The 25,549-nt window shown below is 37.5% G+C and overlaps 1 protein-coding gene across 1 annotated transcript in view; it reads left to right on the top strand.

Moving 5' to 3' along the window:
- The first annotated feature begins 2,747 nt into the window (after nucleotides 1-2,747).
- Nucleotides 2,748-25,549, top strand: part of lili (LMBR1-like protein lilipod) — a 229,356-nt gene continuing 206,554 nt past the window's right edge. The window contains exons 1-3 of the mRNA XM_090376265.1: nucleotides 2,748-2,794; nucleotides 9,850-9,883; nucleotides 12,620-12,759. Of these exons, the coding sequence (XP_090232391.1) occupies nucleotides 12,621-12,759 (139 nt within the window). The 5' untranslated portion in view covers nucleotides 2,748-2,794; nucleotides 9,850-9,883; nucleotide 12,620. The remainder of the gene's footprint in view (nucleotides 2,795-9,849; nucleotides 9,884-12,619; nucleotides 12,760-25,549) is intronic.

Below are 25,549 nucleotides of genomic sequence, written 5' to 3'. Positions count from 1 at the left end.
GACTGGCTCGAACCCCGGTCTAATCAAGGAGCATGTGCCATGCACTGCTGCTCCTTCCCACCTGGCTACGGAGGCGCCTATATTGTAAATGGATTATTTTATCTCATGAAAATATCTGTGGTGTATAGGAGAAAAGGAAAGTCTGTGCTAGGGAATGGATAAAGTCAAAGATTCTTCGTTTTTGGAGATATCACTCCTGGCTATGAAAACAGTAGATCATAGTAAGATGGATTAACTTGCATAGATCTAAAATGACAAATCTATATGAAATGTAGATTTGTAATTTTCTTTTAGAAGTATAAGAGAAGCCAGAATCAGTTGACAGTGAACTGGAATTTCTATAGATTATAATTTAAGAAATATGTAGGTTTTTCCATAAAACAGATATAGAAGGAATAAATGAACAAGCATAAACATTGGTTTGATGAGTTCAGAATTGAACTGGATTTTAGTGTGATTGATGTATGTGTTCAGACTGGTTTGTGGAATTACAGTGTTACTTCAGATCATTTATAGAAATATTTGTAGCAGAGGCATGCAGCATTAATGGAATTTCTGTGTTAGGGATTGAGTAAAGTTAAGTTTCAGGTTTTGTAGGCATGCATTGCTTTAGATCTGAGAACATTGTTCTTTAATAGGATTGATACTGAGAGGTACAGATTTATAGTTTTATTTTAAAGGTGTAATTTTTTTTATTATTAATTTTTATTAATACTTTATTAAAGATTTTTTTTTGTTCTGTAGATGGGTTTAGGACCTGAATTGCTTGCATAATTGATTATAAATAATTTTAACTTATCTGCATAATTTAATTATCTATATAAAATTTGTTACTAATTCAAATCAAAAGGGACTATGAAGCTCAATAAGTCCTATTATTATTATAATAATCTTAAATTATAGGTGAAAACCTCATACCTTTGAGTAGGACTGTTAATCTGTCAACACTCAATCGCGAATGATTATAATATGAACTTACCCACCCACCCACCCGTGTATTGTCATAAATGAATCAAGTTAAAATAATTATTAATTAAAATAAGCATGCCTTCAACTCTCATATCACGTCAAGGGAATCGGAAAGAATTATGGAAAGACGGCAACCACCAACCTCCAACAACCAACCAACACCACAAGCCATCATGAGAATTGAAAAATAATTGTCGCGAAATTCTAAAAACGACAACAAAATTAAATTAATTCACACATAATATCATTCGCGATTCACTTTTGTACTTCTTGTGAACACAGCAACAAACCAAATAAGGTGGTCTCTTAAAAGAAGTTAAATAATGATTTTAAAGTTTAACTTATGTGTAATTTATTTGTGTTGTTGTTTTTAGAATTTCGCCACAATTGTTTTTCAATTCTCATGATGGCTTGTGGTGTTGGTTGGTTGTTGGAGGTTGGTGGCCGACGTCTTTCCGTGATTCTTTCCGATTCCCTTGATGTGATATGAGAGTTGAAGGCATGCTTATTTTAATTAATAATTATTTTAACTTGATTCATTTATGACAATACGTGGGGAATAAGTTCATATTATAATCATTCTCGATTGAGTGTTGAAAGATTAACAGTCCCACTCAAAGGTATGAGGTTTTCACCTATAATTTAAGATTGATATAATATTTGTGTAGATACACCATAGTTTACCCATAAATTTGAACTACATATGTATTGTACCAATTATACTTTACAGTCTTCTGGTGTCCAGAATACAGCATGGGCACCACATATTATTAATATTGCTTGTTGCTTTTGTTTTATCTATGTGTAATTACAGTAATTTGCCTCAAATTCATTGTTATGTCAATGGGCATGGATGGAGGATTCACAAAATATTGTTGTTTCCTATGCCTGTGGGACAGCCATTCTACTGCAGACCATTATTGGCCTCAAAGAAGCAATATGAGCCAGGAATGAGTAGTGTGCAGTACATTCCATTAGTAAATCCAATGAAAATTTTCTTTCCACCTCTTCATGTTAAACTTGGCCTAATAAAGAGTTTTGTGAAAGCAATAGGTAAGGTGATTCAAGTAGCGTAAAGGCATCATTTTAATTGTATCTCATATTGTGGGTGTCTTCACAACAAAATTATGCCTTGTGCATTTCATCTTCTAATACAATATTATTTATACACCATTTGGCATCTCTCATATTGTGGAAATAACTTTGCAACTGTGATGGCATGTTGCATTACCAGAGTACCTGCCCACTCACTGATGATGAAGCCAACTAGCTTTGAAACAATTGTCTGGGTGGTGGTATTCACTGAAAATAGATAACAGTAGTCTTCTCTACTAGAGAAGTGCTATTTATTCGAAGTAGTGCAATACCAGCTATCTCAAAATGATGCCTTTACACTACATATGTAGTTCAAATTTATGGGCAAACTATGGTGTATTTACACCAATATTATATAGTTAATTACCTAAACCCATAATAAATTATTCCTTGTGCATTTCTTCTTCTAATAATTTAATTATAAAAATTCTTTTGTTGTAGTTTTGGCAAGCAGTAATAAAATTTAATAATTAAAATTTTATTACTACAGATATTTCAGTTAACAGAACTCGGGTCTTTCTAAATAAAAGTACCCTTTTGTGTCCTAACTAATCTTTTTGATCTTCTCTAGTTATAAATATTTATGAATTGTTCGGTATTACACTATGAACATTTTTAATGGGTAGTTTTTTCCTTTTACAGATATTTCTATTCTTTTTTATATTTTTGTATGCCTCCTCTTATGCACTTATTTCTGCATTTAAGAAGCAAACTGAAGAATTATATGCTGGTAAGGTTATTTATTTACATTACTACTTCCTTTTAGATATTATTGTATATATCACAAAAAAATAAAATTTTTTTTTTTTTTTTTTTTTTTTGAATTCTTCACAGCTAACAAAGTGTGCACCTGCATGCATTATGGTGGATACTTTGTGATCTATTAACACATTCACTGCTGCCTATATTTGAGAAAATGTATTCCATGGATCATAATTTTCAAAATTTTGTGGAGTAACACCTTTAATATCTGACTAAAAATAATGGTTGAACAGTAAGATGTAACTAAAAGCAGACACTTTTAGGCTTAGCTGTAAATCAGAACAAACTTTAAAATTTTACCCAACTTTATTCCATGTATGTAAACTGACTGCAAACAAAGACCAAACAAAACTGTGGGTACTAAGTCAACACTTATTTCTGCATTTAAGAAGCAAACTGAAGAATTATATCAACAGCACATGGTTGATGATGTCAAGCAATTAATTTCATGTGCCTTTCCTCTTACAGTACTTGTTTATTGACTGCATGTACGAGTAATTCACTGTGACATACAGGAGATTACCACCACTCATGATAAATTCTTTGGGTACCATTTGACATGTACATTTGTCAGCAGTAGTGAACATGTTAAACAGTGTTGCTATTTGAATTCACCTCTAAAACACTAACAGTTGGGGATAAGTAGTCTCTCTTAAATCCCCATTGTCCAAGGAATTGACTGCCCTGTCAGAGAGAGAGAGAGAGAGAGAGAGAGAGAGAGAGAGAGAGAGAGAGAGAGAGAGAGAGAGAGAGAGTGTCATGTGACCATACAAGGCTATATAAAGTGGCGCCTCCGTGGGCAGGAGCAGCAGTGCCTAGCACACGCTTCTTGATTAGACCGGGGTTCGAGCCCGTGACCACCAAATACGGAAGATGCGGAAAGGTCAGGGAATGACCACCGCATATCCCCGGAGCAACATGGCCATAGTTGCTAATGCTCCTAAAAACCAAATAACAAAACAACAAGCTATATAAAGTAGGTAGTGAGATCTCCAAGGGATAGTGAATGTGCACATTTCATTGGAAGAATGGACCAACTATCTGTTCTAAGTAGCTGTGAGTGCAGTATAACAGCCGGGGCAGATTTGATGAATACAGCTATCTTATTGGGGAAGTTTGTGTACAATAGTATCTATAGGCAGTGATAGGTTAATATTAGGAATAGCAAAATTATGTAAGGAAGCAAGCTTATGCAATATTAGCCCAAAAAATAAAATAAAATAAAAAAGTTACCTTCTTTGTTTGCCCATCCCTTCTAGTACTTGTAATTTGTCCAATCCTTAAAATTTAATCAAACTACCTACTTTAACAAAACCAGGTGAAAGCTTATTTCAAAAGAAAGCAAATTTATGCACATCTGTCTTACAACTGTCTTAGCATTAGCGCATGATGCAAGAAAGCAAGCTTATATGCCAAAAAAAAAAAAAAAACTCATTTCACCCATCCACTTCCTCCAAATGTTTGTCTAGTTCTTCCTTGAATCGGATTAAGCTATCAACTTCTACAATGACAGATGAAAGTTTGTTCCAGCAATCAGCCACCTGCTGACTTAAAGCAAACTTCCGCACATCTATCCTACAACTGTCTTTCAACAATTTGAATTTATACTGTCTCAGATGATACTGCAATGTTCTTTAATGAGTGCTTCCATTAATTTCCCTGGAACAGAAATTAAACTAACAGGTCTGTAATTACTTGTAACTCCCCGTGATCCTCCTTTGTGGATCGGGGTCACATTTGCACATCTCCAGTCCATGGGTACCTCCCCTGAGTCCAAGGAAGCTCTCATAATTATTCTGAGCAAGAGAAAGAATCCCATCAGCATTGAGTATGCTCAAACCATTCAAGGCTTTATACACCTCAGTCAGATCACCTCGCAGGTGCCTAGTCTCCAGACACTGTAGTTTGTAAAACTTAAGCCTTTCTTTATAAGAGAAACCCTTTGTTCCATTCACTAATCTTGTTGCCCTTCTCTGCACTCGTTCCAACAGCTCTACATCCTTCTTAAAATGAGGCCTGTAGACCTGTATACAGTATTCAAGGTGTGGTCAGGTGTGGCCTGACCATTGCTTTATACAATTGGATAAACACCTCCTTATCCTTCCAAAAATTCCTGTATATCTTTGACAAGACATCATGAGCTACTCTTGCAGACCATCTGCACTGCTCAGGAAATTTCATATCTGCCTGCACAATTACCCCCCAGGTCTTTTTCACTCTCTACCACTGTCAGTGTAGTACCACACAGTTGATACGTTACTCTGGGATTACTGCTTCCCATATGCAGTACTTTGCATTTGTCAATGTTAAACTTCATTTGCCACCTCTCAACCCATCTGCTCAACTTTCCTAGATCCTGTTGCAGCAGCGTACTGTCATTAGTGTCACTAACAACCCTGTGACCTTTGTATCGCCTGCAAACTTGGACATTAAACCATCATCAATATCATTGATGAATACAGAAAACAACAATGGACCCAACACTGAAATCTGGGGAACTCCACTAATGACATTAGTCCAAGTGCAGTGTCTATTGATTACCACTCTCTGTCTTCTCCCACTCAACCTTCCCACCTGGCTACGGAGGTGCCTCCGTAGCCAGGTGGGAAGGAGCAGCAGTGCATAGCACACGCTTCTTGATTAGACCGGGGTTGGAGCCCGTCACCACCAAATATGAAGAATGTGGGAAGGTCAGGTAATGACCACCGCATATCCCGGAGCAATATGGCCTTAATTGCTAATGCTCCTAAAAACCAAAACAACAACAACATCTTTATCCATAGCAGCAATTTGCCACCAATGCTACACTGCTCCAGTTTGTGCAGCAGTCTTCCATGTGCAACAGTATCAAAAGTCTTTCTAAGATTGAAATATATGATATATTAAAATTATTCTGCGTATCCAGTTCCTTTGTGACTACATCATAGCATTCAATCAAATTGGTCAGACCTGACTTCCCCTTAACAAAGCCATGCTGTGTCCGAGCTATAACCAAAGTCTTGTCTAGATGATCCTGCAATGCTTCTTTAACCAGTGCCTCCATTAATTTCCCTGGAACAGAAGTTAAAACGAACAGGTCTGTAATTATCTGTAATTGACCTTGATCCTCCTTTGTGGATTATGGTCACATTTGCAGTCCATGGGTACCTCCCCTGAGTCCAAGGAAGCTCTCATAATTATGGCTAAGGGTTTGCTTACTTCCTTTGCTGCCTCCTTTAATATAACTGGATATATTCCATCCACCCCAGGTGCCTTTCTTATGTTTATCTTCAACAATTTCTCCTCCACTTTACTCTCAGTTATTACAAGATTATCTAGCTTACTGCCAGAGTTTAATGCACCTCTGGCATTCCCCTCCCTGAATAACTCCTCATGTGTGAATGTAGATGTAAAATATTCATTTAGTTTGTTAGCTACCTGAGCAGGATCATCAGCAGTTGAACCATCGATATCAAGTGGACCAATCTGATTCATCCCCTTCCTTCTAGAGTTTACATAAGTAAAGAACCCTTTGCTGTTTTTCTTTGCATCCTTTGCCAAGGATTTCTCATAATCTGCCTTTGCCTGCCAAACTTCCTTTGTGACTTAGTAACAGACAAGATCTATTATAAGCTTCTGTGTCACCTCTTAATTTATATGTATCCCATGCATTTTTTTTCTACCACATGTCTGATTAGTTTATCTGACATCCATTTAGGCATAAATCTTGAACAATATTTCTTAGTTGGTATGAAAAGCCTAGTAGCTTCCAAGATTAATTCTTTGAATGCCGTCCATTTTAAATTTGCTGTTTGTAGTAACATCATCATTTGGTCCCACTGTACAGAATTTAAATATTGTCTCAGACCATCACAGTCACCTTTATGAAAGCAAAAACTCTTCCCTTTACCCCTGATGGTAGTTACCTCTTTGAGTAAATCCCACTTCAGCACACTGTGATCACTGCTACCTAGTGGTTCCTTTATCTGCAGATTCTTAATGCATGAAGAATCACTACTGATAATCAGATTAAGAGTATTACTCCCTCTAGTTGTCTTCTGAACATGCTGATGTTAAAAACAATCATTGAGTAAATCCACAAAAGCCTTGCTAGTGTGTGTGACCAACCTACAAATACCACTCAATATCCGGGAAATTAAAATCCCCCATTATAAGACTCTCTGATTTACTGGCCCACTCTATTTCCCCGTATAGTTTTTATTATACTCATCAGAGTCATTAGGCCTATAACACACTCCTACTCTCAGTTTTGAACTCTCAGTGCTTATGTCACACCAAACTGACTCGACACTGCACTGTCCAGCGATGTCGATTGGCTGCATTTCCTTGGATTTTATGTGTTTCTTAACTAATAGCATAACCCATTCTCCCTTCCTATCCTGTTTATCCTTCCTGTACACATTGTACTCCCCACATTCCAGTTCTACATTCCTTATATCTGTGTGACACCACATCCCTGATATCCCAACAATATCTGCCTTTGATGTTTTGACCAACACCTCAAATTCATCAAATTTATTTACCAAACTCCTTGCATTGGTGTATGCACAAGTATACATGCACCTGTTCCTATTCTTAGCTACCCTAACACAACCCATGTGTTTACTTGTACCACAATGACTCCCAGCAGTCTCTGAAATACCTTGCATCTTGTTTTCCAGGCTGCTGCTCAATACAATAGAAGCTGTGCAAGAATCACTTTCACCTCTGCCAGCAGCTACTGTTAATCTATTAGTCCATGTATCCCCCCCCCCCAAGCTAACAGTTTTCTGACCCACCTAACATTGCCTCGATAGCATCAGCAAATCAGTCTTTCCTGTTAACAAATACAGACCAGGGTGAAAAAATTCTACCACTTGAGCCTTGCACAATTTTTCCAGGGCCGGATTGACCGACAAGGCTCCCATCATATGCTCCCTCCTATCGTGTCTGGGCAGAATTGCAGACACTTTCAAATTCAACCCTAATTCATGGCTTTTTTTCAACAGTGACCTGTACTTGTTAAGTAATTCTGCCGGTCTCCTACTCTTAATATCATTAGTGTCAACGTGTACAACAATATCACCTTTTGTGCCCTTAAAAGATGATATTCGCTCTACAACATCATCAACCGTTGCCCCTGGCAGACATACCCTGGTCCTGTTCCACCTATCCTTTTTGCACACCATGTTCTCCATTTCCCTGACAATAGGGTCACCAACAACTACTAGTTCCTCTGGGACCAGCGCATTCTGCCTTGGGGGTTGCCGCTGTGTTGCATGATGATCAAGTGCAAGCTCTGGCATTGATATGGGCAGCTGAGAGCTTGATGGGCACCTCAATTTAGATCCTTTGAGGGTATCAACCCTGTCCTTTAAGCTCTCATATAGTCCCATAACAACACTGAGTTGTCGCCTGATTTCCTCGCACTCCTTACATCGCGCGCACACACACAAAGACATTCCTCTTGGCAATATCATGTCCTGTACCTGATTGCTCCACAAACATCAAACAAGCAGTGCATTTTAAAAGGCTGTGATTTCAGTGGGCAACTGCCCCCCTCAGTTCTCCACTGAGCCACGGCACTCCCATTAGCTTAAGCCTTTTGCTTTGCTGCTCTGGTCTGAGTCATGATTTCGATTCAATTTCAGTACAAAATTATAACCCTAAACTTATATCCCAATACAGTTATAACACTATATATCTGTATATTTTTTTTTCAGTATTGAATATTATCTCCGAGTTTCGTTATATAACTTCAATATCAAGTTATGTATTAATTAATAATGTTATGTTTGTAAAATCTAAGTCATTATGTGTATTTAGTTAAAAAAGTACAATTTAATTGACAATGCAGTTTAACAAGATTAATAAATTTTACTGATTAATTGATAATATTATATACTGTACTATACTAAGCTAACTTTACATTTGTATAACAATGGCGGCAAGTTACGAACAGTAAATCTACAGACACTAAGTATTAATTAACTTCAAAAATCTTGCTGTCTAAATTCAGAATAAACAAGGATCTTGGAAGTCTGTAAGCTATTTATAGAAAATAATTTTATATAACAATTAAGTCAATAAAGCGGCTAAATATAGCTAAAAGCTTTGCATTCGCCAGAGCTGCAAAACTTGTAAAACACGTGGATTGGATACCCTTACGGATACTAAGTAATAACCTACAAAATGTCTATCAAAGTTAAAAATTAAACTAAGTATCATAACTAGGAATATAAAGCTACTCTAGAAAATAAGTTAATTTATTTGGATTTTAGAGCTTGACTGCATGCAGAAGACAGCAAAAATAATTCTGGACTAAAGGGTTAAGTATGAGTTGCACATTGACAGCTGAACACAATTACAAAGACATATCATTAGTATGACTGAGTATTTAGCATAATGGATCATATGCTGTTTGTCAAAACCAGTAGAATGTTACAGGAACAGGAACAGTTTCTGTAATTTCTATATTTTCATTTCTGTCCATAAAGTTAAGCCTACATCATCATCACGGTGATACATTGGATGGGGTAGGGGCTATTATGCTATATACATAGACAGTGTCTGCTTACCTACTCTGGAAGACACCGACTGCTGAGAGTCTTTAAAATATGGCAGAAAACATTCCTAGTCTCGAGGTTGCTACCATTCCAAGTTAAATGACGTGTTCTTTGGAGTTTAATTTTATGATAAGATTGCTCTTAGGTTTTAGAAGGCACTCTTATATTGAGAATTTTACATAAAAGTGTAATGTTTTTATCAGAATTGTTTGTTTTAATTTTTTTTGAGAAGAGAAATTTTTTTGCTGTGTAGTCAAATTTCAATATACAGTTTTAATTGCTATAACAAAATCCATTATTTATGGTCCTAATCCAAAAAAGAACTTCAACTTTATATTGCCCTTTTAGTTTCATAGTTATTAATTTTTTAAACCTGGTCTGAAGTTCATAATTACCCTCCTATATTTTTATTAATAGTTTTTACTAGAGATGTACTGTGTGGATATATCCAAATATTATGCCCACTTTCATGTTTCAGGTGATTATGAAGATGCTGTTGTATATAGAATTTCGTGAGTATTTTATTTGGTTAAAATTTGCATTATTTAGACATCTATAAATAAGAATTCGTAAACCAAAGAAACTAAGGACTAATTTAATGGTTTTTTAACTCAATATATATATTTAATAAACTATTAAATCATTTGTTTAAAGCTGAAGAAACACAAAGGTTTTCATTGTGTATTTTCAGTCTCATTGATCTCAATCTGATTGGATACTACACACACCCACACACTGTCCAAAAAAATATGAACCTTTATTCACTAATGAATTGGACCACCTTTGTTTTGAACAACAGCAAATGTATGGCACAATATGAATTCTATAAGGTGCTTTAGTGAGTTTTGATTTAATTGTAACCTTTCTTCCAGCAAAATATTGCATAGCTATGACAGAGTTGAAGGAAGAGGACTTCTTTGCTGAATAGCTCTCTCCATCATGTCCCACACATTCTCAAAAGGTTTGAGATCTAGTGAATGTGGGAGGCCAGGGAAGAAGGTGAAACGCCTTGTCAAGTTCTCTGAACCATTTTTGCATGATTCTGGCACAACAGAATCATGCAGATAAAAGAGTGACATTGCAGAATGCTGTAGATCTAATACAAAAGTTCAGGTAATCCCTGGATGACATTTCGACCTTACACCAGTGTCACCAGACCCAGTTTGTGCCAACAAAACATTCCCCATACTAAGATACCACCCCCAGATGCTTGGGTTGTCTTAACAAGGCAGGCAGGGTCCATCGTTTCATGAGGTTCTCGCCACACTGTCTGCCTACCATCAGTGCAAAACAGTTTATTGTGATTTATTTGACCATGTCTTTCTTCAATTGTTCCACTGTCTAATCACAATGTTCCTGGCACCAACAGATTTTTCAGCTTTCTCTGAAGCAAATGACTTTTGAAATAGGTAGGCGACTGCCAATACCCAATTTATTCAATTCCCTGCACAATGCACTGGTTGAAATAGGGCAGTTCTGGGCTTGGTTGAATTCTGGTGTTATTTGTTGCACACTGGATGTCCTATATTTCTATGCAGTCCTCCTTAGAGTATGAAGATTTCGCTCTTGAAGTATTGTTTTTCTGCCACATTTACACCTTTGAGATGGGGAAGAACCACTTACTTTTTAGCAGTTAAAAACCTTTGAGATGAATGCCTTTGAGAAACCAGTTATGTCTTTCATTTCTTGAATTATTGCCCCCGCTGAACATGCACCCATAATATGACCATTTTCAGAGTCTGATGAATTACATGTTTTCCCCAGCAGTCAAACAGCCTGCCCAGTCTTTATTCTCAATGAGGCAACATATCCACACCTCATGTCACAGTTTTCTTTGCATCTATTTGCATTTAATTGCATTTTTTCTGTCTGTGACTGTAATAGGTTTGTATTTTTTTGGCCACTGTTTGATGCAGTAATAAGGGAACTGGATGCAAAAAATAATTTTGACGTTATATTCATTATTTCTTATAATACTGACATTGACATTTTTCTTAGATTTCAGAAAAGCTTTTGATACTGTTGCACGTAAAAGACTCCTGTACAAATTGGAGCACTGTGGCATTCAGAGCCAGTTACTGGTATGAATAAAGGTAGTTGAGTGAGATGGTTAGCCGTGTATTCAGTGTGACAATATATTTATATAGTTAATATATTAATAACCTTAACCTTATGGCCAACAAATTATGTTAAAACATGTACAGCCATTTCCCGATCAACATAACTGTAATGTCCAGTGCCATCACTAATTCAGATGAGAAATTGCACTTCTGGATTACCCGAGTACAAACTTTATAGTCTTCAGTTGTATATTTTTTACTATCTTTCAGCATTCTGAGCCATTAGGGTTCCCAAGGCAGGAATGTTTATTTATATCTTAATTTTTTTTTTTTTTTTTAATCTAGTTTTGCTTCCTGGTAACAAAAATTGCTAAAGCTACTTTCAACTGCCGCACATGACATTTAGACAAAACAAAATAAAAGTGAATGTCTACTTACTTCAAACATCTATGCAGTACAAAAATATATAACTATAATTATATATATAAAAAATGTATATTAAATATAAACACAGACAGCCCTACCATTAATATCCAACAATCCTCCATTGATAGTTTGTCATATTCTATCCAAGCACCACATTTCAGACAACTATAAATGTGCTTTTTGGACTTCAAGGAGACTGTAGTACACTTGTAAATGAAAGTTGCTAGTTGCATACACACAATTGGTCTGTACATGACATTTTAATAGCACTGAAGACTTCTTCTAGGTTGATGATTTTTATATGTAATCTGCAAATGGAAGTGGATTGGGGCTGAAACCATCACAAAATGATATCTGAACTATATCATGCTGAAATTGTCACGAAACAATATCTGAAATTTACCGTGTAGCACAGTAAATTAGATATCTAAATTGAAATTTCTATCATTAGGTAATGAATACTATAGTAGTGGGTATGTTAGCTTTCAGCTAATGACTTCAGAAAATTAATTTTTACTGTTTCGCTATGAAATGTTTTTTGTACTATCTTGTTTTATAATGCACACGAGTATAAGAATAAAAACATAAGTTGACATTTCTTTTGACCCAGTAATTTACACAATGTTGTTAGTCTCTGGCATCAATGTTGCATGGTATATGATTAATTTCCTTTTTTCTCCTGAAAACAGAAGCAGAAACATTGGTTAAAATAAATAAACAAAATAAAAATAAATAAACTGACCTGACTAATGTCTCTTTCAGGATGTGGATGTGTAATTTTTCTCTTGCTGTTTCCCTTGGTGCTGCATTTCTACTTCCTGTTTCCATTATCAGCAATGAGATTCTTATCTTGTATCCAAAGAGCTACTATGTTCAGTGGTTGAACATTTCTCTCATCCAAGGTTAGTAAAAAAAAATACATATTATTTATTATCAAAATACTGTAATATTTTAATATTCTTCTTTAATAAGTTTATACTGCGTAGCTACATTATTAACTAGTAGACACACTGGGTAGCCACATGTAGATTCGTACGTTTGCTGTTACGTGTGCAATTTAGTGCAAGAATGAGAAAGATGGAAGGTTTAAGGGACTTTGAATGTGGCATAGTAGTTGTTAAGGGAGTTGAGTCATGCTGGTGTGAATAAATATCTCAGAAAGTGCAATCCCTACTGGCCTTTTTCACATATGACTGTGTCTCGGGTATATTGAGATTGGGTAAATAGCATCCAGCCAGTGGCGATCCTTTGGTCTGAAAAAGCCTGTTGATGTGAAAGGCCCATGGAGACTTGCAAGACAAGGTCCCTCACATTAACAGTCAGTAAAATAATAACCCAATACAACACTTGTAGGGGTTTTTCAAAGAGGCATTTGAGATTGTACAACCTTGTACCTTGTCATGGATTTAGTATCCCAGCTGATGACCAAAACTGGTTCCACTCCTGTCAGCAAAAAAACAAAGGATGGTACAGTGGGCTCAGGAACACCAACACCTGGGCTGACAAATCTCGGTTCCTGTTGTTTCACGCTGATGGGAGGACCAGAATATGGAATATGGTGAAAACACCACGGATTCATCCAGCCAGGTGTTAACAGGCTCCAGGAACATGAGAATGAATTCACCCTACTGCAGCAGCCTTTGCAGTGACAAAATCTCAATCTGCCTGTGGGATGAAATGGAACAAGCTCTTCAGAGTAGAGATCCACAACTTTCCAATTTACAACTGTGGGAAGCAGTTGGGCCTCATAGACCAGCATTGTCATGGCACACATTTGACACCTCGTTGAGCTCAACAAATCCAGGCTGTTTTGAGAGCTGAAGGTGGACCTACTTGCTATTAAGTACATAACAAAAATGGCCACTCGTATAATAATATCTCTGAATTTTATTAGTGATTACATTTAAGCCTTTACCTACATTTAAGTACATATGTTATAATTTACTGTTGCTGACAATTTCATATAGTGACTGCAGGATATCTAGCTAAAAATCCATTTAGTCATTAAAGTTTTTCAATTACTTTGTTTTTAGTTGCATTCGCATATTTGTAACATGCTTGTTATCTTGACTACATCTATACATCTGCATATAAAATTCAACTCTGAACAGCGGATAGAATTTCATGTAATTTTATATTTGGTTCTTTTAGAAATATTTGTCGGTCCATCCCAAATTTGATTAATATTACACAAATGGAAATCCAAAAATAATGATAATTTATTTATTTATTATTATTATTTTTTTTTCCATGCATACTATATACAATAAACAGCATATGTTTTCCACATGTTGTTTATTGTAGCTGAAGCACTGGATAGTTTTTCTTTTCTTTTTTTTTTATGCTGCATGCTAATTGGAGAAAAGAGTGAATAGGATGTTGGATGTGCAGTAAAGAAAAAGTCCTCAGTTTTAGCACCACACATATGGAAGTAATTGCTTTTTGAAGAGCTTGTTTTTTGTTAGCAATTTAAAAAAATATATCAATAATGAATTATTACTATTTGTTTATTAATCGTGAAACATGAAATAAATATTACATTTCACGTTTTATTAAAATTCACAAGGAAATAAATGAAACACACTGCAGAAGTATTGACTGTGTATTACAATCAGAGTTGGGTTGCATCTCAGTCTTCATTAAAAACCTGGGCGTAAAGTATACAAAAAGTTGAGTGAATATTACATTGTGAGGTATGAATAGTAAAATGAAAGAATTACACTAAAACCTTGGTTATCCTTGTCTTGATCAACCATGCATATGATTATATATATATTTTTTATATTATTTAACATTTTTGCCATGACAGCATCATTATTTTTTCTTGACAGTTAGGATATCTGACTATCAGCTTGCCATATAGGGCTAAACAGAAGAGATAATAGAATTTATTTATATTTATGAAATACATTGTGAGTCCATAATCCACAAGGCCTCTCTGCATCTCATATGATTGTTTTTGTTGAAGCAGCAGCAAAATTCATTGTCAATTGAATTGTACTTTTTTAACTAAATAAATATAGCTACCTAGTTATTACAAACGTAACATCATAAATTAATACATATAAGTTGACAGGGGATAAGAAAGTCATAACGTAACTCGGAGATAACATTCAATACCGAAATACATATATCATCATCATCATCATCATGAACTTGGTCCGGCTTAGGTCTTTTAAGACCTGATCTCGTTTTGATCTCGCCATCGTTGTCTTGATTGACCAACATGTCTCTTGCCTGTAGGTTTGTAGTTAAAGGCTAATTTTGGGATCTAGTCTGGGTTCATTCTTTCTATGTGGCTGATCCATTTTTCCTGATACCATTTTATGTCATTTACTATGTTATCTACTTTTAATTTCTCGCAGTTATTTATATTTCTTTGGTGGTCTAGTCTTGTAAAGCCTAATAATGGTCTTAAAAATTTCATTTGCGCTGCTTCTAGTTTGTGTACATCTTTCTTATTTATGACCCAAGTCTCACAGCTGTAGAAGAGAGCTGGTTTTGAAGTGATGTTGTGCAGTCGTAATTTTGTTTCAGTTGTCATTTGTTTTCCGAAGTGGCGTTTAATCGTTCCATTCATTTTATTATATTTTTTGTAGTTTAGTGTGGATGTCTTTCCCTTCATTTGATATTAAATTTCCCAAATAGGTGAAGTCAGATATTTGTTCTATTATTTTATCATCAATAACAATTTTGACTCTTGTATGTTTTTTCCACATAATCCCATTGATTTTGTTTTTGAGGTGGAGATTTTCATCTCATACTTTTTACCTATTTTATTAAGTTCATTTGCTTCTATCTGTAGTTCGTCTTCGGAATTTGCAATTATAACTTGATCATCAGCATATAATATAGTTTGGATTTTATTCCTGTTGTTCAACTGTATTCCGTTGTTAATTGTTTGTTTCCATTCTTTAAGAATTTTATTGATGTAGTATTAAATAAATTTGGTGATAGTCCACATCCTTGTTTCACTCCTTTATTGGTGTTAATTGGGTCTAATAGTTGGCCATTAGAATATTTTATGCAGACTTTTGAGTTTTTATATAGGCTTTGGATTGCTTTCCGGAGTTGGGTTGGGTATAGTGTTATAACTGCATTGGGATATACATTTAGAGTTATATTTTGTATTGGAATTTTATTGAACTTTATATAAATATATATTTATATAAAGTCTGTATACAAATTATGAATTTCCTCTGAATAAATAATGTTTCTTGATTAAACATATTTTTTAGATTAACTAGCATTCTACTGTCATTACAGAGATCAACAAGGTTCAACTGTGTTATATGTTATTAGTTATTTAATTAATGGTGAAAAGAATTTATTTTTCACTTCTAATCACAGAAAATGAAAAAAATTTGATTAATTTAAGAAACAAGCATCAAATATGTCTGAATTGTATTGCATTCTGCATTTCCTAACTTGTTCATTACAGCTTGAACTACATTGTGATCTCATGCATACCTTCCTACATGTCTACTAAAGGTTTGCAGGTATACGGGAATTCTAATATAATTTTTTTATGAAGTGGACATTTTTTTTCAGCTTCTGTTTAAAGTTTGTTTGGGATAGTTCTCTGTTGAATACCTGGATATGGAACTGAATAGATGAAGTAAAAATCCAGAACAGTTAATTTAGTACAGTTTAATAGGTTATAGACTTCTATATTTAAACTAACAGTTAATTCACCATCTCTGTGTTGATATTCACTCGCCCTTAATGCGCGAAATGTTGGAGAGTCTGCTGACGAGGCTACTAGTGACGGTCGTGTTCCAAGCCGCTAAGTGGATTTTTCTTATTTATTGATTTGAAATTATTGTTTTTCTAAAACTTTTGATTTAAATTTAGTAGTATAACATTATTTTGTGATTTTTTGATTAATTTGGTGTATTTATTCTTTACTCGGCCTTGTAAAAGTATCGGTAAGGGTTTCCACGTGTTCGTAACTACTGCTACCGTTAGTAACTTTCCCACCATTGTGATACCGTACTAGATATACCGTAGGTTATATACCGTACTAGATAGCGTTAGTTGAACTTCGTTAGCAGTTAAATTGTACATTTAAATAAATACATATAACGACTTAGATTACAAACGTAATATAATTAATAACATAACATAATTAATTAATAAATTAATAGAATCATGACTCAGACCAGAGCAGCAAAGCAAAAGGCTCAAGCTAATGGAAGTGCTGTGGCTCAGAGCAGAACTGAGGGGGGCAGTTGTCCTCTGACTCACAGCCTTATAAAATGCACCGTTTGCTTGATGTTTGCAGAGCAATCGGGTACGGGACATGATACTGCCAAGGGGGATGTCTTTGTGTGTGCGCGATGCAAGGAGTGTATCGATATCAGGCAACAACTCGGCGTTCTTATGGGCCTATATGAGAGCTTGAAGGACAGGGTGGATGCCCTCGAAGAAACTAAATTGAGGGGCCCATCAAGCTCTCAGCTGCCCACATCAACACCAGAGCTTGCACTTGGGCATCGCGTGACACAGAGACAACCCCCAAGGCAGAATGCGCTGGTCCCGAAGGAACTAGTAGTTGTTGGTGACTCTATTGTCAGGGAAACGGGGAACATGCTTTGTAAAAAAGGTAGGTGGAACAGGACCAGGGTATGTCTGCCAGGGGCAAAGGTTGATGATGTTGTAGAGCGAATATCATCTTTTAAGGGCACAAAAGGTGATATAGTTGTACACGTTGGCACTAATAATATTAAGAGTAGGAGACCGGCAGAATTACTTAACAAGTACAGGTCACTGTTGAACAAAAGCCGAGAATTAGGGTTGAATTTGAAAGTGTCTGCAATTCTGCCCAGACACGATAGGAGGGAGTATATGATGAGAGCCTTGTCGATCAATTCGGCCCTGGAAAGATTGTGCAAGGCTCAAGGGGTAGAATTTTTTTCAGCCTGGTCTGTACTTGATCACAGGAGAGACTGCTTCTACAGGGATGGGATACACTTAAATAGAAAGAATGCAAGAATATTTGCTGATGCTATCAAGGCAGAGTTAGGTGGGTTAGAAAACTTGTAGCTTGGGGGGGGGATACACAGACTAATAGATTAACAGTAGTCGCTGGCATAGATGAAAGTGATTCTTCCACTGCTTCTATTGGAATGAGCAGGAGCCTGGAAAACAAGATGGAGAGTATTTCAGAGACTGCTGGGAGTCATTGTGGTACAAATAAACACATGGGTTGTGTTAGGGTAGCTAAGAATAGGAACAGGTGCCTGTATACTTGCATGTACACCAGTGCTAGGAGTTTGGTAAATAAATTAGATGAATTTGAGGTATTGCTCAAAACATCGAAGGCAGATATTGTTGGGATATCAGAGACGTGGTGTCACACAGATATAAGGGATGCGGAACTGCAATTTGGGAGTACAACGTCTACAGAAAGGATAGACAGGATAGGAAGGGGGGAGGTGTTATGCTATTAGTTAAGAAACACATAAAATCCAAGGAAGTGAAGCCAGTCGACATCGCTGGACAGTGCAGTGTGGAGTCAGTTTGGTGTGACATAAACATTGGGAGATCAAAATTGAGAGTAGGAGTGTGCTATAGGCCTAATGACTCTGATGAGTATAATAAGGAACTGTACAGGGAAATAGAGTGGGCCAGTAAATCAGGGTGTCTTATAATGGGAGATTTTAATTTCCCAGATATTGACTGGAATTTGGGGTCTGGTTACTCACACACTAGCAGGGCTTTTGTGGATTTATTGGATGATTGTTTTCTACATCAGCATGTCCGGGAGGCAACTAGAGGGAGTAATACTCTTGATTTGATTATCAGCAGTGATTCTTCATGCATTAAGAATCTGCAGATAAATGAACCACTAGGTGGCAGTGATCACAGTGTGCTGAAGTGGGATTTACTCAAAGAGGTAACTACCATTAGGGGTAAAGGGAAGGGTTATTGCTTCCGTAAAGGCGACTATGATGGACTGAGACAGTATTTAAATTCTATACAGTGGGACCAACTGATGATGTTACCAACAGCAAATTCAAAATGGGAAGCATTCAAAGAACTTATCTTGGAAGCTACTAGGCTTTACATACCAACTAAGAAATATTGTTCAAGGTTTAGGCCAAAATGGATGTCAGATGAACTAATGAGGCATATGGCAGAGAAGAAAAATGCATGGGATACATACAAATTAACACATGACACAGAAGCCTATGATAGATACAAGTTGATATGCAACCAAGTTACAAAGGAGGTTAGGCGGGCGAAGGCAGATTACGAGAAATCCTTGGCAAGGGATGCAAAGAAAAACAGCAAAGAGTTCTTTACTTATGTAAACTCTAGAAGGAAGGGGATGAATCAGATTGGTCCACTTGATATTGATGGGTCAAGTGTTGATGATCCTGCTCAGGTAGCTAACAAACTAAATGAATATTTTGCATCGACATTCACACATGAGGAGTTATTCAGCGAGGGGAATGCCAGTGGTGTATTCAACTCTAGCAGTAAGCTACAGAATCTTGAAATAACTGGGAGTAAAGTGGAGGAGAAACTGTTGAAGATAAACACAAGAAAGGCACCCGGGGTGGATGGGATCTATCCAGTTATATTAAAGGAGGCAGCAAAGGAAGTAAGCAAACCCTTAGCCATAATTATGAGAGCTTCCTTGGACTCAGGGGAGGTACCCATAGACTGGAAATGTGCAAATGTGACCCCAATTCACAAAGGAGGATCAAAGGCTGACACAAGTAATTATAGACCTGTGAGCTTAACTTCTGTTCCAGGAAAATTAATGGAGGCACTGGTTAAAGAAGCACTGCAGGATCATTTAGACAAGACTTCAGTTATAGCTCAGACACAGCATGGTTTTGTTAAGGGGAAGTCTTGCCTGACCAACTTGATTGGATACTATGATGCAGTCACAAAAGAACTGGATGCAGGGAATAACTTTGATATTATATACTTGGATCTTAGAAAGGCTTTTGATACTGTTGCACATGGAAGACTGCTACACAAATTGGAGCAGTGTGACATTGGAGGCAAATTGCTGCTATGGATAAAGGGGTGGTTGAGGGGGAGAAGACAGAGAGTGGTAATCAATGGACACTGCTCATCGTGGACTGATGTTATTAGTGGAGTCCCTCAGGGCTCAGTGTTGGGTCCATTATTGTTTTCTGTATTTATAAATGATATTGATGATGGTATATCGGGCTTAATGTCCAAGTTTGCAGACGATACAAAGGTTGGCAGGGTTGTCAAGGACACTACTGACACTATGCTGCTGCAACAGGATCTGGAAAGGTTGGGCAGATGGGCCGAGAGGTGGCAAATGAAGTTTAACATTGACAAATGTAAAGTACTACACATGGGAAACAGCAACCCCAGAGCAACGTATCAACTCTGTGGTACAACACTGACAGTGGTAGAGAATGTAAGGGACTTGGGGGTGGTTGTGCAGGCAGATATGAAGTTCTCTGAGCAGTGCAGACGGGCTGCAAGAGTAGCTCATGGAGTATTGTCAATGATATACAGGAATTTTTCCAGCAGGGATAAGGAGGTGATTATTCCATTGTATAATGCGATGGTCAGGCCTCACCTAGAGTACTGTATACAGGTCTGGAGGCCTCATTTCAAGAAGGATGTAGAGCTGCTGGAACGAGTACAGAGAAGGGCAACAAGATTAGTGAATGGAACAAAGGGGTGCTCTTACGAAGAAAGGCTTAAGTTTTGCAAATTACAGTGTCTGGAGACTAGGCACCAGCGAGGTGATCTGATAGAGGTGTATAAAGCCTTGAATGGTTTAAGCATGCTCAATGCTGATGGGATTCTTCCTCTAGCTCAGAAAAATCACCTGAGAGGGCATAAATTCAAATTGAGGAAAGACAGATGTAGGGTAGACGTGCGGAAATTTGCCTTTAGCCAGCGGGTGGTTGGTTGGTGGAACAGACTTCCATCCCTTGTGGTGGAGGTTGATAGCCTAAATAAGTTTAAGGCTCAGCTGGACAGGTATTTTGAACGAACAGAGGGGTGAAGTGGAAGTGGTTTTTTTTTTTTTTTTTTTTTTTTTTGGCTGATGCTGCATAAGCTTGCATTCTTGCATCAAATGCCTCTACTAATGCTAATGGAATTATTTCTCTATAAGTCAAAAGACTGGTTAGTTTATATTTGTAGTTTTGGATATTCAAAAGTAAGTTGACAGTTAACTGGACCAAGTATAACTACTTTGTCGGTTAACTGCTGAAAAATATTAGAGGAAAAACAGGATCTGGGAGTTATAATATGCAATGTTTTCTGAGCAGTGTAAACAGACAGCCAGGATGTTATCCTGTCGATTTATCAAACGTCCTGTAGAGATATTCAGATCATAGTCCCACTGTATAAGGCAATTGTAAGACCACATTTGGAATATTGTGTTCAGGTGTGGAGACCTCATATGATAAAATACATTGAGTTTCTTAAAAGGGTCCAAAGATGATGGGCAGCTTGCATCGTGAGATCAGCAAAAGCGCAGCCATATGAGAAAGACTCCAATTGTGTGGGCTGCAGACTTGGCAACCAGATGCCTCAGAGGTGACATCATTAGGGCTTTGAGAAGGGTTACTAAAATGAATGAATTTTTCACTGTTATAGAGAATACAAATTAATATTAAAAAAAAAAATTCAAATTACAGGGCAAGAGGTTTAGACTAGATAGTAGGAACTTTTCTTTTAGCCAGCAAGTCATTGATTTCTGGAACATATTGTCTTTGCAGGTAATTGAGGCTGACAGTTTGAATAAATTCAAAGGTCAACTGAATAGTTACCTATGTGAGGAGGGAAACAAATAATTTGTGGTTTTTTTTTTTTTTTCTACTTGGGTTCCCCCCCAAGTCCAGTGCAGCAAAAGCCTGTGGCTTCCTTGCACTGTGCGACTATTGCTATTAATTGTAACTGTATGGTGCTGCTGTACTTTTTTTTTTTTTTTTTTTATGTGAACTCCAAACACGAGAGGTATTAGAACCTATAGTACTTAGTACCGTGCTTGGGTTGGAGGTTGAGAAGACGAAAGAAGATATTTGTTGACATTGGACTTGAACTTCTGTAGATTGTAATTTTCAGGAAATACATATGAAGGAAGGTTGTTCCAAAAAAGGGCAGTTGAATGAATAAATGAGGAAGATGAAAAGTTGGTTCTGTGGGTTTGAAGTTGGACAGTAAATGGATGTTGGCTGGTGGCAGCACGTGTTCGGACTGTTTTGAAAGAGAGAGCGGGAATTATAGAAGCCAATTCAGAAGAACAGTGCCCATGGAAGTATCTGTAGAAGAGGCATGCAGCAGAAACTGTACGTCTATGAGAAAGCGAGTGGAGAGACTCTGTTAGAGATGAATCATTAATTAACCTAACTGCCCTCTTCTGAATGGAATCAAGAAGCCTGAGAGAGGTTTTGGGGGCACCACCCCAGATGTGGGAACAATATTCCATGGCAGGGCAGATTTGTGATTTATACAGAGTGAGCAGCTGTTTGGAAGAAAAGTAACGCCTAGAGCAAAAGAGAAAACCAAGTTTTTTATATGCAGAGGAAGCAATATTTGTAATGTGCTTGTGCCAAGAGAGATTAGAAGTCAGGGTAATCCCCAAAAGAGATATATCATTTTGCCTAGAAATCGGAGTGTCACTTAAGATAAGCATGGGAGCAGAAGAATCCTTTTTGCGAGATATAAGACAAGACTGAGTTTTAGAAGGGTTGAAATCAACTTAGTTGTCTTTGCCCCACTATAGAATTACCTGAAGATCAGAATTTAAGGAATTGGTATCAGATTTTCGAGAAGTTGAAGCTGATTGAGCAGGACAGGGTTTCTCAAAATGGAAATTGGAATACAGTGTGCTATCATTGGCAAAACTGTGGATAGGATTTCCTGTCAATGGAAGAAGGTCATTAATATACAAGAGGAAAAGAGTGGGGGAAAGAACTGAACCTTGGGGGACACTGGCATTAGTGGAGAAGTTAGAAGACAGAGAGCCATCTACCATCATCCTCAGTGAGCGATCAGAGAGAAAACTGGATAACCAATTACTAAAAACAGTTGGCAAACCATAAGATGGAAGCTTGTTTAGAAGACCTTTATGCCAAACACGATCAAAAGCCTTTGAGATGTCAAGAGCAACTTCTTGTGTTTCACCGAACCTTTCCATTGAATTAGTCCATAAATGGGTAACATAAGCCAGAATATCACCAGTAGATCGACACTGACGGACTCCATACTGGGGATCGTTGATCAGACGGAAAGTTTCTAGGTAGTTTAAGAGTTGGCGGTTAATTGATTTCTCCATTACTTTAGAAAGAGTAGAAGTAATTGCAATGGGACGATAATTGGATGGGAGGGATTTGTCATCCTTTTTAGGAACTGGCTGGATATGAGCAAATTTCCGAGCAGAAGGAAAAACACCTTTGGAATAAGAAAGTGAAAAAAGGCGGCAAAGAATAGGAGGAAGTTCAGGAGCACAGGTTTTGAGAACAAGTGGAGAAATACCATCAGGACCTGGCGCTTTCTTAGCATCGAGATTCATCAAAATCCTTCTGATATCCTTTTGACGGAAGACCACAGGAGGCATTAAATGGAGCGTGTTGGGAATGGTGGGAGGTGTTTTACCAAGATCATTAATACATGAGCTGGAAGAAAAATGGGATGCTAGCAGGTCAGCTTTATCCTTGGCTGAAGTGACAACAGAATCATCTGGTTTGGACAGGGGTGGGAGCAGAGATGGGCAAAAGTTGCGGCCAATAGCTTTGGCAAGAGATCAGAATGCTCAGCTACCATTACGGCAAGAAGCAAGTTTTCTACTCTTAGCCTGTTCAAACTCTAGTTTGGACTGAATAATAACTGCTTTACATTTGTTGCGAGCTTTGGTGTAGGCAGAAAATGAAACTGAAGAATTAGAAACAAGCCAATTACGATATGCAACATTCTTCTCTTGAACAGCCTAAGCACATTTATTGGAAAACCAAGGTTTAGATAAAGGACAAGATTTTAAAGTGGAGTGTGGGATAAAGGATTCCATTCCTGCAAGAATAATTTCACTGACACGATCTGAGGAAACGTTGACATCAGAAGTTTTGAAACAGTAATCCGACCATGGAAAAGAAATAAAGAAGTCTCGAAGGTCATCCCATTTTGCATTCTTGTAATTCCAAACAACACAAGGTTGGGAATAGCCATGAGATAAAGGTTCCATTGGAGAAGAGACAATCACCAAGATGTGATCTGAAGTGCCTAAAGGACCTCTCTCTTCCACCGTGTACTTAGAAGGGTTGTTTGTGAGAAAAAGATCAAGCGTATTGGCTGTATGATTAGGTTTGTCCGGTATTCTTGTAGGTAAATGAACAATCTGTGCTAGGTCATTAGTAATTGCAAAAGCCTCAGCATCTCGACCTGCTGGGTCGGTGTGACTAGAAAACGGAAGCCAGCTGGAGTTGTGAACATTAAAATCACCAAGGAAAATTACCTCACTGTTAGGAAAGTTGGACTGGAGAAAGTCAAGTTGCAAAGAGAGGAAGTCAAAGAGCTCCAAGTGATTAGTGGAGTTGGGAGAACGGTAGAGACAACAGATGAATTTGTCACAATGAGGTAGAGAGATTTTAAGCCAGAGAAGATCAAAGAGAGGAGATTCCAAATTGCCAAGTCTCTGACAGGGAATATCAGAACGGACATATGCACAAGTACCACCTTTGAGGCGAAAAGAATCATACAGTGAATAATTTGGGCATCTGAGATGAGCAGTAGTTGAATCAACCGATAACTGAGATTCTGTCAGAAAAAGTACATGGGGTTTGGCAGACTGCAATTGGAAATGGACATCGTTGAGATTAGAATTGAGACCACGTATATTTGTGAAATGAATTAGGAAGTGCTTGGGAGGTTTAGATCTTTTCGCAGATAAGCTTGCTCTATTAGTTTGATAATTCATGGTGTATTCAGTAGTAAGAAAAAGTGGGTGGGACATGCTGTATGAAGTAATGAAATTTTTGGATATGGCGTACACGTGGTTAGAATATACCCAGATCCTTGACATAACGTGGCCTCGACAATGCTCTCCGCATTCACACTACTCGGACTCCCTCCGGTCACTATCTGGCAGAGTAGAGGTAGCAAGATTATACACTAGCTGATCCGGAAGCCTCCTAGAGAGTTACCAATAGGTTCATTCCTGTGTACTAACTAGCGGCTGGCCTCCGAACACAGTTTTAGAGCTGTACCCTCGAAATGTAAGGAATATTGGATCTTGCCACGACGTTCATCATAACCTCAAAAGTCATCAATCATACTGCATGATGGAAGAGATAGGGAAGGGTTGACTGGAACTTAGCTCTAGAGACTAAATATGGTTTCCACCACTTAAGCCTCCAATAAGCAAAGTGGTGGTATTTCACCTGTTGATGAGAGTCATCTACCACCTAGTACTGCCTGGTAACATAGAGGGGCGGCGTTCCTCCATGTGGTGTGGGTGCCACACCTCGATCCCTGCTTACGTTGGTTCACACCTGGGTGGTCACCCACCATGTACTTCTGCATGGAGGTTATACCCAGGATTACTAACAGTCCCACCATCGTGAAGGTGCAAGCAGAGGATTTAGCTGTCACAGACCGTCCGGACTTCGCCGAAATTGGATTCATTTGACTTGAATGTCACCCGAATATCAGTTCCATCAGCGTTTTAGACTCCCAGGTAGCAAG

This window comes from Mastigoproctus giganteus, chromosome 6 (assembly GCF_048544385.1).
Source record: "Mastigoproctus giganteus isolate SK-2022 chromosome 6, ASM4854438v1, whole genome shotgun sequence".
NCBI classification, from domain to species: domain Eukaryota; kingdom Metazoa; phylum Arthropoda; class Arachnida; order Uropygi; family Thelyphonidae; genus Mastigoproctus; species Mastigoproctus giganteus.
The sequence above is the reverse complement of the archived record's forward strand: the minus strand, read 5'-3'. Positions and strand labels throughout refer to the sequence as shown.